At 43.4% G+C, this 18,737-nt stretch overlaps 1 protein-coding gene across 1 annotated transcript in view; it reads right to left on the bottom strand.

The window, feature by feature from the left end:
• The window catches only part of LOC141082567 (sacsin-like), a 95,596-nt gene extending 79,828 nt beyond the window's left edge, over nucleotides 1-15,768 (bottom strand). The window contains exons 1-2 of the mRNA XM_073566538.1: nucleotides 15,658-15,768; nucleotides 2,248-2,286 (exon numbers count right to left, since the gene is read on the bottom strand). Coding sequence (XP_073422639.1) covers nucleotides 2,248-2,251 — 4 coding nt within the window. The 5' untranslated portion in view covers nucleotides 2,252-2,286; nucleotides 15,658-15,768. The remainder of the gene's footprint in view (nucleotides 1-2,247; nucleotides 2,287-15,657) is intronic.
• Nucleotides 15,769-18,737: the final 2,969 nt, after the last annotated feature.

Below are 18,737 nucleotides of genomic sequence, written 5' to 3'. Positions count from 1 at the left end.
GATCACTCTGTTTTTAATGACTACATAACATAGGAGTTTCACTTTCTGTATTGAAGAACTGAAATAAATTAACTTTTTCATGATATTCTAGTTTTGAGAAGCACCTGTGTATGCTACATTCCTATTAATATTTAGTTGCACAAATATAAACACTTCGTATTCCATTCTATACAAAGCTTATTGGGGTTATTCCTCCTATGGGGTTAAGAAATTACAGACAGGTGGTTGCTACTGTAACTATCTTCTTATTCTGCCCAGCGATAATCTCTGCCAACACAGATTGTGACTCTCCTGCTTCAATTCACCTCACATCAACAAGGCAGCTCGTTTTCTTTTGGTCTGCTCTGTCAATGTGCGTCATTCGTGTATACCATCCATGTGTTAGGTACCGGAATAGAAATTACAGATGTTATGATTAGATAGAGCCTTGCGAGTGTTGCCTACTGTACAGGTGTTTATTAGGCTAACCTATTTAAAAAACTGGTGTGGGTCCCCCTCCCCCCCCCCCATTTTTAAAAACAAGCAAATGTAAAGCAGACAGATGTGAGTTTATATTATTAGAATGGGAAGGTCCCTGGTTAATGGGCTCTTTTCAGCATTAAAAAAAAAAAAAAAAAAGCCTGCAGCAGCCCCAGTAGATGCACCAATTCTGTTGCTTCGCCTTCACTTTTCCAGAACACAACACTTTAAGGGGCGACGAAAAGCTTCCCAAACAGCTAAAATCAGGAGCATATACCATGAAAAGTGGCATTAATGGACCCACAGTAGACATTTGCAAATGGCACAGCAGTAGTCAGAGGAAGCGACCTCTCTGCACTGTGACACTGAGAAAATGGTGCCAGCAAAACAAGATGTCCTCTATTTATATGGCCAGGGACATGTGACCTCAGCAACCAATCACAGAAGACCTTGTGTCATGACATTGTGGATGGTTTCTGTGCCTTGATTGGCTGCCAAAGTCAACACACAAATCTAAGGGAGGGGAAAAAAAAAAAAAAAAGGGAACGCGCAGCTGCTTTAACCTCTCCACACCCCTCCCCTCAAACACGTCCCTTCCGCTTATTATACAGCACTACTATCCTAGCCAAATTAATAATAGAAGCATTATTAGAAACAAAATGATTTACCGAATTTTGCAGACTGAGTAAAAATGCTTGTGAAACTGGACATGAATCCAAATGTGCTACATTCGTGCCGAATTTGAGATTGGCGAACGTTTCCCTGAACAAGTTTGCTCACCTCTAGTGAACAGCAGTAATGTTACTGGGGGTGCGATAGACACCTCTCCATTGCCAACACCAGCTTGATGTCAGCTGTCTTTTAAGACGATTCACAGCTGATATGAACCCCAACTACCATTACCCCGATTACCACAGCACCAGGGCAAAGTGCCAGAACTGGAGCATCTAATGTGATGCACCTCTTCTGGGGCAGCTGTAGGCTGGTATTTTTTTTTTTAAGGAGTGGGAAGGGCCCGATAACCATGGACCTTCCCAGCCTGATAATATCAGCCCCCAGCTGTCTGCTTTATCTTTGCTGGTTATAAAAAATAGGGGAACCCTACATATTTTTTTTTCATTTATGTCTATTTTGGTATGGGTCACACAGATGTGACTCTTAGATCATCTAGGGTGGGACGTATTGAAGGCCGTGCTGTCAGAAAAAAAACAAAAACGTGTGTGTTGGCACATGGGCACACGATATGACTGAAAAGTACGCAGCCCCACAGATTATAATGGGTGTGCGTGTGTGAAAACAGACGCAACTAGTACTGGAAAAATGGATGTGCTGCAGAACTTAACAGCATTTTAGGGGTTAAACAACCAGGATCAAAGCAATTGCAGCAGGACCCCAGCTGGATGCTATAGCTTGATCCAGATACCAGCTCAGCTCCTGAGTCTTTTACGTTATAAACGTCCTACTTGGAGCGCTAAGCGTTTCCCACCCATAATATAAATGTCATATACCAGGAAGGTGCTAACAAAGCTTTCTATTGGTTTCAATTCCAAACATATAATGCAAAAGGTGTCTTTTTAACACGTTTGCTTCAGTGAGGAGCCAGAAAGAGTGCCCGATGCAGAAAAAGATGTTCCAAAAACACAATGAATTTTGTTAATGTGAATTTTTCTGGCTGAATGTTTCAGTCTGAAAAAGGTTTCTGTATAACCAAAAGTATATTCTTCCATGTATTTATGCAAAGTAATAAAAGGGAGACACCATATACAAATTATATGTGTAAATTCTTACCCATATTTTCTGTAACTTCTTGCTACTCTTTCTTCAAAACTGTAACAGAAGAAATCAACCTTTTAATATAGGACAAGATATGACGATTACTGACAAGTGTACATGGTTGGTTTCTGATAAAAGAAACAATGACTAGTAATGGTACGTACACTAGTGTGAAAGGGAATGACATCCACAAGAAATGACTTTAAATTCAAATTGATGCTTTAAACACTTTCCATTGAGGAAATTGTGTTCTGTGCATTTTCTCCTGGCCTCTAACCCCTTGCCACCCAAAGCTCTTTTTTTTCCCCCTCACAGCCCCATTGTTCAAATCAGACAAGTGTCATTGAGGTAATAACTAGTAAAACAACTATTTTTTTTTTTTAGGGTCCACATCGCGTTTGACGTGATGTTGCGGGGCCTATGTAACAGCAAATACCCAAAAATTACACCAGTCTAAAAACTGAACCCTTTAAAGTGCTTTAAACCACATTCATGGAGTTTATTAATCCTTCCATATGCTTTGTGCTTCACAGGAACTCTAGCAATGTGGAGAGTAAAAAATGAAAATTTAATTTTTTCCTGCAAAAATGTTTATTTAGCCTCAAATTTTGCATTTTCAGAAGGGTAACAAGAGAAATGTATAATTTGTTATGTAATTTCTTTTGAGTACGCAGATATCCCATATGTGATGGAAAATACTGTTTGGGCGCACGACAGGGCTCAGAAGGGAAGGAGCACCATTTGACTTTTGCAACACAAAATTGGCTGGGATCAATAGCAGATGTCAGGTCGTGTTTGCAAAGTCCCTGATGTGCCTAGACAGTGGAAAGCCACCACGAGTGACCTCATTTTGGGAACTACACCAATCAATGAACATATCTAGAGGTGTGGTGAGCATCTTGAACCCACATGTACATTCCAGAATTTTATAAAGCTGAAATATGAAAATTTAAAAAAAAAGTTTTCCCCACAAAAATATTTGCTTCAAATTTTTCATTTTCATAACTGTAACGAGAAAATTTACCAAATTTGTTATGCAATTTCTCATGAGTACAGGACTTAAGTGTTTGCCAATTTTTCAATAATGTTGTCTACAATTTTTGGATAAATGGCCCAGAAAAAAAAAGTCTGCAATTATTCACAATAAGTTGTAAATAAGTTTTCATGTCATCCAGGGTCCTAGGATCCTGTATAATCCCACCTCCACCACTGATTAGCAGCTTTCTGACTATGCGCCGGCATACACAGTTGTTTGTTATGTCCCGGAAGTATTTCGCAGCCATGTGCACTACTGATTTTCGGCTTTGCTCTCAGTTGGGCAAAGCATACTGCGCACGCGCGAGGTCACATTTCAATGCGCACGCGTGACATCTCTACGTGATCTGTGATATTCACAGCAAAGAATGTGTACAGCAAGCCGAGGAAGGGTGGAGTGACGGAACAGAGGCAAAGCCCATCAGACCGGACCGAGCAGATTAACATACAGTGCGGGACAAATAATCAAGGGTTTTTATGGGTGATATATGGGGAGTCAGGGGGTTTCAGAACTAGTTGTGGAACGCATAGCTAACACTCAAATGATATTTTTACTTAGTAGGCCAAAAAAGTGGTGACAAGTTCTCTTTAAAGAGAGAAAGGAACCCATAGATCACTGCTGAGCAAGCAACAAGGGCTTCTCTATCCCTCGTTTGAGTTCTACTAAAGAAACTGGTGAGTATAAGTGTGTGTTCTTTAATTTGTCAGAGAACGTAGCAGCGCAAATTAGTGTGTGCCTCCTATGTAATGTATATACAGAAAGATATCAAGTGTCTCCTATATAATGTACATGCCACACTTTATAGACACTGCACAATACCACTTTATCTTTTGTGTTGAAGCATAGGAGACATTGGACTTGGGTAGTGTCAGTATTGGTGTGTTTATTATTTTCAGTGTCTACAAACCTAATGTCACGATATGTGACTGGCCCTGCGTGGCACCACCCGACGATCGGTCGGTCACCAAATAAGACAAACAAGCAAGGGAACACCGGAGACACAATTACAACGGTGGACCCTGCTATAGGGAACGAGGATAGGGGCATCTCCTGCACTGTGCTAGGGCTGAGTCCTAGACTAACCTGACATCCCTAAACAGGGTCTTTCAACCTGTCGCTGAGCAGGATACCTTGTCACTCACTTACCCTGCACCTATTCCTCACTAGGGAATTGGTAAGTGCGACACTGGTCCCACAGCTGCACTAATAAACATCAAGGAAAGATAACAGACAAGGTAAGACAAACAACACTTAGCTTTCTCTGCCGCAATGCACCGAGCAGCAGAGTAAGGCACCAGATCAGCATTCAGCAGAAGCACCACTGCTCACAGCCAGCTCGTCTTGACCACGGTTGGTATTCAAAAGGAAATCTATCACCAACCTCGAGCTGCAGCACCAGGTGGCCTTATAAAAGGGAGGTGGGAGTGGCACCCACCTGCATAGATAATTAATCACAATGCAGTAACACCAGCGGCCACCAGGGAGAAAAACCCACCAGCAGACTAACTAAAATTGTAGTAACACAGGCGGCCACCGGGGGGAAAAACTGACATTAACCCCCCCCCCCGATGGCCAGAAAGGAAAAAAGTTTAAATGTGAGCAGCCCAAAACTGACACAGATCCAAATGTGGATCGTGACACCTATTGACAAATAAGTTAATCCTGGAAAATCTGTGTAAAGGGCTTACCTAAAGTTTTGACGTTATTCCCTATTCACGAAAAAGGGGATAACTTCCCAGTCACTGGGGGTTTGAACTCTGGGAATCCCACCGATTACGAGAATAGGGGCTCTGAAGAGCCATTGTGAATGGAGCTATGGTCAATCATATTCACTCCAATTCATACGGGCACTTCAGAGTCCTGGTCTCCAGGATTGTTGGGGATCCCAACAATCGGACCCCAGCAATAGGAATATGTTATCCCCATTTCTATTCCAAACTAGAGACACCCCCTCAAAGGCGTCATGAGGCGCATGAACAAGTGTAAAGTGAAATTTGCTAATCCCTTCATTGTGCCTTGATTGGAGGTGGTGGGTGGATTATCGCATGTTGGCCGGTAGGGTTTTTGTAGGTTTGTTTTGCTTTACCAGGCTGCTACTTTGTACCAGTCTGGCCCTGGCAATATGGGCTTTATAATTAGTTCATGGATGGCCCAAAAAACAAACAGCTATTTTCTCTCCATTGTGTCCAGCAAAAAACAAAATTGTGATTTTTTTTTTCCTTTAACCCCTTCACCCCCAAGGGTGGTTTGCACGTTCATGACCGGGCCAATTTTTACAATTCTGACCACTGTACCTTTATGAGGTCATAACTCTGGAACGCTTCTATGGATCCCGGTGATTCTGACATTGTTTTCTCGTGACATATTGTACTTCATGTTAGTGGTAAAATTTCATTCAAATAACTTGCGTTTATTTGTGAAAAAAATGGAAATTTGGCAAAAATTTTTCAAATTTCGCAATTTTCCAACTATGAATTTTTATGCCCTTAAATCACAGAGATACGGCACACAAAAAACTTGATAACTAACATTTCCCACATGTTTACTTTACATCAGCACAATTTTGGAACCAAAATTTTTTTTTTGTTAGGAAGTTATAAGGGTTAAAAGTTGACCAGCGATTTCTCATTTTTACAACACCATTTTATTTTTAGGACCATATCACATTTGAAGCCACTTTGAGGGGTCTATATGATAGAATGGTGTCACTTTTGGGTATTTTCTAAAAACTGCACCCCTTAAGGTGCTCAAAACCACATTCAAGAAGTTTATTAACCCTTTAGGTGCGTCTCAGGAATTTTTTTGAATATTTAAAAAAAAAAAAAATGAACATCTAACTTTTTTTTCACAAAAAAAATACTTCAGGTTCTATTTTTTTTTATTTTACCAAGGGTAACAGGAGAAATTGGACTGCAAAAGTTATTGTGCAATTTGTCCTGAGTACGCTGATACCTGATTTGTGGGGGGGGGGGGGGGGAACGACTGTTTCGGCGCATGGCAGAGCTCAGAATGGAAGGAGCGCCGTTTGACTTTTTCAATGCAAAATTGGCTGGAATTCAGATCGGACGCCATGTCACGTTTGGAGAGTCCCTGATGTACCTATACAGTGGAAACCCCCTACAAGTGACCCCATTTTGGAAACTAGACCCCCCAAGGAACTTATCTAGATATGTGGTGAGAACTTGGAACCCACAAGGGCTTTACAGAAGTTTATAACGTACAGCGGTACAATTAAAAAATCATTTTTTCCACAAAAATGATCTTTTCACCCTCAATTCTTATTTTTCCAAGGGTAACAGCACCCTAAAAGTTATTGTGCAATTTGTCCTGAGTACGCTGATACCCCACATGTGGGGGTAAACCACTATTTGGGCGCATGGCAGAGCTCGGAAGGGAAGCAGCGCCATTTGACGTTTTTGGCTGGAATTGAGATCGGACACCATGTCGCGATTGGAAAACCCCTGATGTACCTAAACAGTGGAAACCCCCCACAAATGACACCATTTTGGAAACTAGACCCCCCAAGGAACTTATCTAGATGTGTGGTGAGCACTTTGAACCCCCCCAGTGCTTCACAGAAGTTTATAACGCCCGGGCGTGAAAATAAAAAATTCGTATTTTTTCCACAAACATGATCTTTTAGTCACCATTTTTTTTTATTTTCCCAAGGGTACCAGGAGAAATTGGACCCAAAAAGTTGTTGTCCAATTTGTCCTGAGTATGCTGATACCCCATATGTGGGAGAAAACTACTGTATGGGAACACGTCAGGGATTGGAAGGGAAGTAGTGACGTTTTGGAATGCAGACATTGATGGAATGGTCTGCGGGTGTCATGTTGCCTTTGGAGAGCCCCTAATGTACCTAAACAGTGGAAACTCCCCACAAATGACCCCATTTTGAAAACTAGACCCCCTAAGGAACTTATCTAGATGTGAGGTGAGCACTTTGAACCCCCAAGGGCTTCACAGAAGTTTATAACGCTCGGACGTGAAAATAAAAAAAATCATTTTTTTCCACAAAAATGATATTTTTGCCCCCAATTTTTTTATTTTCCTAAGGGTAACAGGAGAAATTGGACCCCAAAAATTGTTTTGCAATTTGTCCTGAGTAGGCTGATACCCTACATGTGGGGGTAAAACACTGTTTGGGCGCATGGCAGAGCTTGGAAGGGAAGGAGCACCATATGACTTTTTCAACTCAGAATTGGCTGGAATTGAGATCAGACGCAATGTTGCATTTGGAGAGCCCCTGATGTGCCCAAACAGTGGAAACCCCCAATTCTAACTCCAACCCGAACCCCAACACACCCCTAACCCTAATCTCAGCCCTAACCCAAGCCCTAATGGAAAAATGGAAATAAATACATTTTTTTAATTTTATTATTTTTCCCTAACTAAGGGGGTGATAACGGGGGGTTTGATTTACTATTTATGGCGGTTTTTCTTTTTGGCAGCTGTCGCACGCTAAAAGACGCTTTTTATTGTAAAAATAGTTTTTGCATCACCACATACTGAAAGCTATAATTTTTCCGTATTTTGACCCACCGAGTCATGTGAGGTCTTATTTTTTGTGGGACGAGTTGACGTTTTTATTGGTACCATTTTCGGGCACGTGACATTTTTTGATCGCTTTTTATTCCGATTTTTGGGACGCAGAATGAACAAAAACCAGCGTTTCATGAATTTCTTTTGGGGGAGTGCATTTACACCGTTCCGCGTGCGGTAAAATTGATAAAGCGGTTTTATTCTTCGGGTCAGTACGGTTACAGCGATACCTCATTTAGGTCGTTTTTTTATGTTTTGTCGGTTTTATGCAATGAAAACTATTTTATATAAAAAATAATTATTTTTGCATCGCTTTATTCTGCGAGCTATAACTTTATTTTTTCGCTGATGATGCTGTGTGGTGGCTCGTTTTTTGCGGGACAAGATGACGTTTTCAGCGGTACCATGGATATTTATATGCGTCTTTTTGATCGCGCGTTATTACACTTTTTGTTTGGCGGTATGATAATTCATTATTTTTTGCTTCGTTTTTTATTTTTATTTTTTAAGGGGTTAACTAATGGGACAGTTTTATAGGGCGGGTCGTTACGGACGCGGCGATACCTAATATGTGTACTTTTATTGTTTTGGTTTTTTTCTATTTTCAAAAAATGAATTTATTGGGGAATATTTTTTTTTTTTTTTTTTTTTTACTAATTTGGCGATTTTTTTAAAATTATTTTTACACTTTTAATTTTTTTTTACTTTATTACATAGTCCCAGGTGGGACATCACTGTCCTGTGACAGATCGCTGATCTGTCACATCACAGTTCACTGTGACAGATCAGCAATCTGTCACAGGCAGTGCACAAGGCTTCCTCATGCCTGCGCTTTCCTTGGAGGAAAGGAGTCCCCCGCAGCAGCGCTGCACATTGCGCTGCCATGGGGGGCTCAGGGAAGCACGGAGGGAGCAAGGGGTTAACGTGTCGGGTGTCAGCTGTGATAATCAGCTGACACCCGGCCGCGATCAGCGGCGCTCACCACGTGGGCGCCGCTGATCGCGTTAGACGTACTATCCCGTCCATGGGCATAGGGGCCCGGGTCCCATGGACGGGATAGTACGTCTGATGTCAGGAAGGGGTTAAGTTTGCACCACTCACGAGCAGCAACTAAGAACTTCTAAGGCTGGTTTCACATTAGCATTTTTTAGCGCTGCGCTTCGGGCGCACCTTATCGCATCCGCCCCTATGTTTAACATGGCGGGCGCATGGTGTTGCGTTTGCACGCGATCGTCTGCGTTATTGTGCACATGTGCTTTTTCCAGGTGTGCGCCTAGAAGCAACATGTTGCATGTTTTGTTCCGCCCAACCTTGTTAAAAAAAACGCATGTGATCGCTGTGCGCACGGAATGCGCCAAAGAAACACATTACAGTCTATGGGATTGCACGCGTGCGCATGTACATGTGCACACCCTGCGTTTTTGATCGTATGCGATTTTTGGGTAAACATGTCTAGACACTGGTTTAAACAACCCCCTGCACAAAGAAATATTGTTTGGGGGGGGGGTAGTGTAGATAAAAGGTGTTTGCACTGGCAGACCACTAATCTACAGACAACCTGTAAGAGAGACAAGAGCATCCAGAAATTTTAAGAGAAGCAGCAACTTCAAGAATGTGAGAATTCTAACCTAATGTCTGCCTGTCCTTTTTTAAATTTATTATGTTATAATGTATTTTTTTTTTTTTATTGCAGCATGTCTTCTGGAGAGGAGTACACACCGGCCCATGGTGAACTGGCCCAAGCAGAGCGTGAAGTGAGAACCTTCCTGCCCTACAGTTTGGGTAAGTATTCGCTGCTGCATCTACACATGTACCAAATTAATTTTTCTTCTTTTTCAGACGTCATCGGCCACGGTTTCTGAGGACGAACAGCAGGAGCAGACAGTCCAAGTGCCGGCGGGAGATGGCCTGTAAGTACAGACTGGACTGTGATTGTATTTTTTTTCCTTGACTGTTTTTCATCTTCAATCTTGCTTTTTTTCCAGTATCTTTTTCATTTCCAATTCTTTCCAAGTTTATAATGTTTTTTTTTTTTTCTAGGCTCCACAACGGGACGAAGAAATGGCCCTGGACAACGATGCCCTAATCAACCTAGTCCAGGAGCAAGTCCCGTTGTGGGACAGCCGTGATCCGCAGCACACGGATCATGTGGTGACCCGGCGGGTCAGGAATGAGGTGGCCGCAGCGCTGATGGATGACTGGGACAACGCCTCTCCCGGGTCCGCAAGGATTTTCATAAGTATTTCAATGTTGTGTGATCTGGCAGTGTCCTTGGCAGGATCACACAAATGTGTGTGATGCAAGTGATTTTCTAGCATCACACACATTTGTGTTATCCTGGCCTACAGTGCATTTTCTAAATTTTTTTTTTTTTTTTTTTTTTTTTTTAATTTCTTTTTCCCCACAGTGAACAAAGTCAGAACCCGTTGGCGCTCGATGAAGGACTGCTTCGACAGGGATGTTCGTCAGGAGGGCCAGGGTCGCAGTGGTGCTGCTGCAAGGACCAGAACAAAATACCGACACTATCGGGCGCTGGCGTTCCTAAGACCGGTTCTTGCCACCAGAGCGTAAGTATTTTGTTGTATTGTATTGTTTTTTTACCATCATGCATTTACAAGCGCCAACTGCTGTGGAATAGAAAAGTGCAGAGTAATGTTTTTCCTTTCACAGCACCTGGAGCAGCACCCTGCAACCTGTCCCTGGAGCGATCCTTCATCGAACGACCTCGGACCTGTCCCAGCCATCCGACAGCCAGGAAGCAGCTTGCGGGTCGGCAACACAGACAGCTGGAGACTAGGAAGCTGGTATGTCAGGTCTTCCTCTGTCCCAGGTCTCTGCCACTGGTTTTGCGGGCACTTCCCGCCAGTGGCAGAGGGCCTCGGACAGGAATGTCATGCCCGAGTTCCTTCACTTGAGCTCGGTCTTTCAGAATGGCATCAAGGCGCTGTCATACAGAATGGAAAGTGGTTTAACCCTCATGGAACACCGCTTCCAGGCTGTCGACAGTTGCCTTGACCGTCTGGAAGCCGACCTCAACAGACCAGCACACCATTTTTTCCACCAAATTGAACTGGCCACAGCAGAACACCAGCTCTCCAGATGACTGTGATGCAGGCCTGCAACACTGCTTTCTTGCAGGCTTTGCAGCAGAGTCAGTAGGTGCAGCAGTCAGTGGAGTCATTTCCAACTGTGCCACCACTGACTCGCTTCACCTCACTACCGGCTTCTGCTGCATACCACTGCACGGCCACCTGCATTGCAAGCCAAGCTGGACACCACCCCAAGGCCGAGTGCTGCTGGACACTCCACCGCCACCACCATGGTAAGCGTTGCTTCTGTCTGGACCACCATCACGACTCCTCCTGCTCGGAGCACCGCCACCACTCCTCCTGCATGGAGCGCCACCACAGCCCCTCCTGCATGGAGCGCCACCACAGCCCCTCCTGCATGGAGCGCCACCACAGCCCCTACTGAGCAGCTGAGGGGTGACGCCCATTCCATTTTTGTGGAAACATACCCAAGGTCCACCAGCTCCAGGCAGTGAAGCAATTCAAGGCAGTCACACAGTGCCAGAAGGTCCAGGCAGGACACCGCAAACAAAAAAACAAACAAGAAAAAAAAAAACCCTGTCTGTCCCTCCCCCCTCTCCTCACACTGTCTCACCCTGCCTCAAGTTCCATCCCTGAGCTCCCTTCCCCCACTACTTTTGTCGCCACTTCCCCTAGAACCCCTTCCTCCCCTTTAAGCCGTTCCTCGCCTCTCCACACCCCCAACTTGCCACCATCTTCCCCCAAACGTCGTTTCCAATAAAAAAAAAAGTGTTTTTTTTTGTTTTTTTTTAATAAATGTCAATTTCTGGTTTACCATAATAATGTTTGATTAATGTGTCTTTCACCGCCTACACACACTGAGCCGTACACTTTGTGTTTTTTTGCCACCACATAGCTCCATTACTGACACGTTTCTTGTGTCATTCCTGGAGATATGTGTAGTCAAAAACACAAATATATGACTTGTATTTTCAAACCATTACGGTCTTCAGTCTGCTAATATTGCACAGACTGAATAGAGGAGGGTGTTGAGTGCAAGGCATATCTATTGTTACCTTGCTAGGTATCATAAAGAGTGAATTGAGGATGGTGCATTTTTACCATCATTTCACTCTTTGTGACACAAGGCTAGGGGATTCTAGATATACCTTGTAATTTTCCACATCCTCTATTCAGTGTGTGGTGAATAAACTGAAGAGATGATGGAGAAAATACACATCATATCTAAAATACCCTGGCCTCGTATCATAACTATTTATCACACCTGGCCAGGTGAATACACATTATTATTTATTTATTTATATAGCATCATTGATTCCATGGTGTTGTACATAAGAAGGGGTTACATACAAATTACAGATATCACTTACAGTAAACAAACTAATAATGACAGACTGATACAGAGGGGAGAGGACCCTGCCCTTTCAGGCTTACATGCTACAGGATGGTGTGGAAGGAGTCAGTAGGTTGGTGGGTTGCAGCAGTTCCAGTGTTAGTTGAGGTGATATGGGTCATATTGAGGTCATATGAGTTAACCGGCAGCGTTGCTTCAGTCTGCATTATCTATTGCACGCAGACTGGAGAGATGCTGGAAGTTAACTCATATGTGTATTCACCTGCCCAGGTGTGATAACATTCTGAAGTCAGGATGCGTTTTTTTGGGAGTCCTCACTTCAGCATGACACCAGGCCTGGGAGTGTAGAAGTTGTATAAACTTTATCATCTCTCCAGTATGTGTTCATACTGAAGCAACAGTGGATATCATACAACTAATATTTAGACTCACATGGTCAGGTGTTATAAAGAGTGCAGGATACTATTGCATCCCAAAAATCACCATTTGTAACATCAGGCCAGGTGATAAAAATATTAGTTGTATTATCGCCACAGTCGCTGCAAACTTAACACAAACTGGAGAGATGATAAAGGTCATACAACTTGTATGTATGTATACTCACCTGGTCAGGAGTAGTAGTAAATTCATGATGCACAAAACACCACATTCTGAATTCACTGGCACACCTGTGCAGGTGATTATTGTATTGGAGTGTATAAAAACAGAGTGCACTCTGTACAGGTATCAAAACAGGTTTTTTTTATTAACATACACACAAGAAAACAATTTTAAACCATTTGATCTTGCCATTCCACACATCCTACATCAGACATAAAGTAGGCCACATATTGGTCGCTCATTTGGCCAACTTCAACTGATGACCTGAGAGGGTGCTGAGTGAATTCAGGCAATGGGTTTGCAGTTGGTTCATTGAGTTCATAGTTAGGGTGCTCTTTAGCCATCACAAAATCTTTCAGCAATATCAATTCACTTTTCCGCGGTGCGCAGGGGCATAAATTCTGGACAGAGAACGTCCCACAAAGCCCGGCAGGTGTCCGCAACTATTCCCGAGAAGGTTGATATTCCAAGCCGGTACTAAAAGTGGAGCGAAGAAGGGTCTCTCCATTAGCCAGGAATCTGTGAAAAAAAAAATTAATATTTATGTCTAGGGTTTTTTTAAAACACTAAAAAAAATATTAGTTCATGGCATAACAATAATTCTGCAGGCTTTCGAATACTACATGGCAAAACAAAAAATTATGCAGGCATTGGTTTCTAAATATTACGTACCGTAATGTGACCAGTAGCCGTTCCTCAGGAGCTGTGTGTCCTGTCTCCGGATGGATTCTTGAACACGAGCAAGCAAATCCCTGAAGCTTTCTTGGGACATCCGAGTATAGTCACTATATTTCTCGGGGTTCCCTGGAGCTCGGTGTAGAGCTTGTGGTACGCTCCATGGCTCTCCCGGAGTTCAATAATCGGATGTATCCACAAACGCCGCCACTGCCGTCTTCGCTGTCTCTCTCTCTCTCCCTTTGTTGCTGACAAGCAAATGCAAAAGCCTGAGACAGCGCGATGTCCAGATCCAAGTTGAAGCGAAAACTCTTCCACCGCAGATCCATATTCACAAAGGAAAAAGCAACAAAATCTGAAGAATTCAGCTGTAAACAGGGTCTATATAAAGAATTCCCAGGACATGCACCCACTGCTGTCCCATTGGTGGAGTCTGTTTCAAGACTTTTTCAAGGATTTTCCTCCTGTGAAATATGACACCTAGAGAACGCATGCGCTTAAAAACCGCAAACGCATGCAAAAATGCATGAAAACGCATACAAATGCTGTGTTTTTGTTGTGATGAGCATACTAATGCAAAAAAAAAAAAAGTCGCTGCTTTTACACGAGCTTTCAAACGTTTTTTGCTTGCGTTTCATGTGAGCGCAAAACAGCACAAATGTGAAAGTAGCCTAATGCAGCCGGAGACAAAAGTACTTCATCAGTCACTGCCCTGCAGAGAGGAGCGGGCAGCGAATGCTCACAAGAGATGATCGTGTAGAGGTGGCAGCCGGTTACTGAGCACGGACTAATGAAAGAAAAGAATAATGGTGCCGAACCCAGGAGAAGGCCGCAGTCACGTACATCGTCCGAAGATGTGGAGGTGTCTGTGTACTATGTCTGCTATCTGTACACACGGAGGATCTGAAACCTGCTGTAATGCACCAGACTAAGGCTGCATTCACACACTGCTGTCATTTTGCGGCTTTTAGCCACAACATTCCTGTACCACCGCGGTCCATTCACTATCTAGGAGATAAACAATTGTGCAATGTAATAGTTGAAAAGCCATGCAGACTTGCAAGTGAGAAAGCCGTTTCCCTGCCAGTGACACCAGGCATATGACCAAGTTTCTCTAGGTGTTGCGATTCATTTATATTGTAAGGTGCTGCATTGCAGTCAGCTAATCATAAAAAAATCTAGGGCAGCTGGACTTGTTGCAGTATTCTCGGGGGTCGCAATGTGACCCCATTCACTTGTATTGCACGGCCACACAGCAGGAAAATCTACCTAACATTGGTCACAAGTAGAGTTGAGCGACTGGTCGGATCGGGTTTCATGAAATAAAATTTGAGTTGGATGAAACTGGTCCAACTAGGGCAAAAAAAGGTCGGAGTTTTGTCCGAAACCCGTCCCCAATGCAAGTCAACGGGGAATAAAAGTCAGCATTGAGCAGGTGACATTCATCCGCTCAATGCCGACTTTTATTCCCCATTGACTTGCATTGGGGTCGGGTTTCGGAAAAAACTCCGACCTTTTTTTGCCCTAGTTGGACCAGTTTCATCTGAAACAAATTGTGTTTCATGAAACCCGATCTGACCAGTCGCTCAACTCTACTCACAATTGTTCGCTGTGCAGTCTCAGTAATTGTGCAGGGAAGTAATGAAAAGACCACAGCGGCTGAGGGTTGTTCCAGCTAAAAGCTGCTGAATGGCCGCTGTGTGTGAACACAGTCTAAGGGCTGTGGGGTTTGGGTGATTGCATTCAGGGGAGTGCCTTACAGAAAAGGGTCTGCCAATATGTGCATTATAATTTGGGGCCGAGGTGTTCAGAAAAAATAAAAAAGGATATTTGGCAATCCAGAATAGGGGGGTCTATGGACATGTTAAGCACAGGTGGTGGCAGCGCACACACCAAGTATGCAGGGAGCACAGCTGAATGCAGATTGTTCTTTGAGCAGTTAACATACCTGCACACAAGTATAATAATGAAAAAAATAATGAAGTTATTGATCTCAGAGAAGGGTGGCCCAAATCAGTTTTTATTGTGCAAAAGTGAAATAAAAAAATATTTTGTATCACTAACGATAGTGTCCCTGGACTGGAAATAAAGGAGTTTTCCCAGTACTAATCGCTCACTAGCCCCTCACTCTCCATAAAGCACACTGCCAGGCCACCAGTACTCACCAGCAGGCTTACTTCCACCAGTTTCTGTGTGACGGATTCTACAGCATGGCGGTGGGGGAGACTGCATCACTTGTCACATGACCTCTACTTGATGGGGGGAGCTATATTTTCTGCAGGATTCCTGAATTTCCTGTAAGCCACACCTCTAAAAATAATACTGTCCTGTTCTGGTATGAACGGCGCTTACAGATATGGCAAGTTACAGAGCCGAGTTTGTTATGTTTTATCAGTACTTTTTTTTGTCTCCAATTTATTATTGCACTTGTGCCATTTTTATGTTGAGCTTAGTGTTTTGTACTTTTTTCTTTGCACCATATTCATCTGTCCCTTTGCATCTCTTTGAACTCTATTTTATGTGTGCACTCGTGTTATTTTTTTTTGGTCCACCACTGTGAGCGGGAGCTTAGGAGTTTTATATGTTTTTGCCAGATTCACCAATTGTCACTTTTTGAAAAGTTGTAAACCATGTACTTTGGCATCTCCATAGTGATTTTATGTTCACCAGCTACTTTGGAGCAATTTATGTAGCATTTTGTAAATGAAAAACATGCGATTTAGGCCTCATTCAGATGTCAGTGATTTTGTCTTAGGCCGGGGTCACACTTGAGTGTGATGCGAGAAACTCGCTCGAGTCTCTCGCATTAATACCCAGCACTGCCGCCAACACTCAGGACCGGAGTCTGCGGCTGCATGTATTTCTGTGACCCCGGCCTTAAGGCCCGGTCACACATAGCAATCTCGCTAGCGAGATCGCTGCTGAGTCACAACAGCGATCTCACCAGCGAGATCGCAGTGTGTGACAGCGATCAGCGACCGGCCCCCCTGCCAGTATCGCTGATCGCTGCAAGAAACCTCTGGACATTTTTTTTCGTCGCTGATCTCCCGCTGGCCAGCACGCATCGCTGCGTGTGACAGGCGGGAGACCAGCGATCAGTTGTAAAATAATACAAAAATATATATATATATATATATTGTTTTATTCTCACCTTCCGACGTCCCGTGCAGTCTTCCCGCCTCTCTCCACGCTCCCGGTCCCAGTAATCCTTTGCAAGAATGACCGCGAGACTTCGCGATCCCGCGACAACGGACGTCATCGCGGTAATTCTCGCAAAGGATTACTGGGACCGGAGCGTGGAGAGAGGCAGGAAGGCTGCGCGGGACGTCGGAAGGTGAGAATTACAATATTTTTTTTATTTTAATTCTATTTTGACATGAATATGGCATCAGCGCTAACGAACACAGCGATGCCGGGCGCGCGGCGTCGCTGTGCTAATCGCTGGTGAAACTGTCTGTTTGACAGCTCACCAGCGATCACATAGCGACTTACCAGCGATCCTGACACGTTGATATCGTTGTCGGGATCGCTGGTAAGTTGCTATGTGTGACTCCAGCTTTACAAGAAAAACAGTTCGAGTTTCATCAGTGATTTTGATCTCAGAGTTTTTTCACTGATGAGAAGAAAAAAAAAAAAGTTTCTGCAGCTTCTCCTATCGGTTCATAAAAAAAGTGGATAACACTCAGAAGGTATCTGAGTGCTGATTTTTATGTTTTTATTTTTTTTCGCGGATTCATAGACTTTCATTGCCACGTTTGAATCAACACACAAAACCATATTGGACATGGGTCCGCAAAAAAAAAAAATCAGACGTCATGTGAATAACCCCATAAACTATCATAGGTACAAGTGATATATGTGAAAAAACATGGACCGCATTCATACGTGAAAACTGGACATGAGAACGAGCCCTTATTGTTTTAAAGAGAAAAAAGTTCAAGACAAAAATAAAGGCCCCAATTTATCATTTGGGTTTTTTTTTAAGTCACTTTGTTTTTTTCTTGCCCTGAGGCACTTATTGCCATTTGTTGTACCAAATTCTTCAAGATACAATTTATGAATTTTGCTCAAGGTTAAAAATTGTCTTTATTTGTGTCTTTTACCTTTTGTGACTTTCAAGTACAAAACATTGTGTCAAAGTAGCTGTTAAAGTAAAAATCACTATAGGGTTTGTAATGTGACACAGATAAAATCAGCTGCGTTGCCCCTCCGCCCACACTGACTCAGGCCGGTTTCACACGTCCTGATATTTCCGGTACCGGAGATATCAGTGTCCGTATATCTGTGTCAATTTGTCACATTGTGTGGCATCCATATGTGATCCGTATACTGTCCGTGTATTGAAACAATTTGTTTCAATGTTAACCCTATGACTATTAAAACGGACACGGACGGCACACAGACGCCATCCGTGTGCCGTACATGTTTAAACGGACCCTTTGACTTGTATGGGTCCGTGTGATCCGTGCTGTCGCTCAAAAACGGACATGTCAGCGTGTTTTGCACAAGGACACACGGTCCGTGAAAACACGCTGACCTGTACATAGACCCATTCATTTGAATCGGTCTACGTGTGTCTCCGGTACATGAGAAAACTCACAACACGTACCGGAGACACTGACGTGTGAAACTGCCCTCATACTGGATGTCTGACCAGATCAGGGCTGTCTGTCATTATTGGTCTCATGCACTGAGAAATCTGCTCTAAGCAATGATGGGACGGTGCTCTTCTTTCCTTGAGTGTTGCTGCTTGCTTAGGCTATGTGCACACGTAATTTTTGGTGCTGCAGATTTTTCCGCACAGATTTTGAAAAATCCGCAGGTAAAAATGACTTGTGGTTTACCTGCGGATTAGGCTGCGGTTTAGCCCTGCGGTTTCACACCTCTACAATGGAGAAGGTGTGAAACCGCAGCGGATTCCGCACAAAGAATTGACATGCTGCGGATTAGAACCCGCAGCAAATTCGTGAGGAAAAATCTGCAGCATGTGCACAGCGATTTTCAGTTTACCATTGAAAACAATGGTACTGTACAACGCAACTAAATCTGCTGCGGACCCGCAGGGCAAGAAACACCGCAGATCCGCAGCAGAATCCGCACCGTGTGCACATGGCCTTAGAATTGGTCAGCAATATACAGGGAGAAGTACATAACACAGGTAAAAACTGATAACTTTATTTTGTTAACTCATTAGGTGTCAAAAAAAAATCAACTCTGTATCCACTATTACATCCTGTGTCACGTT

This window comes from Dendrobates tinctorius, unplaced genomic scaffold, assembly GCF_039654945.1.
Source record: "Dendrobates tinctorius isolate UK_male_01 unplaced genomic scaffold, ASM3965494v1 ptg000018l, whole genome shotgun sequence".
In the NCBI taxonomy this organism is placed as follows: Eukaryota; Metazoa; Chordata; class Amphibia; order Anura; family Dendrobatidae; genus Dendrobates; species Dendrobates tinctorius.
The sequence above is the reverse complement of the archived record's forward strand: the minus strand, read 5'-3'. Positions and strand labels throughout refer to the sequence as shown.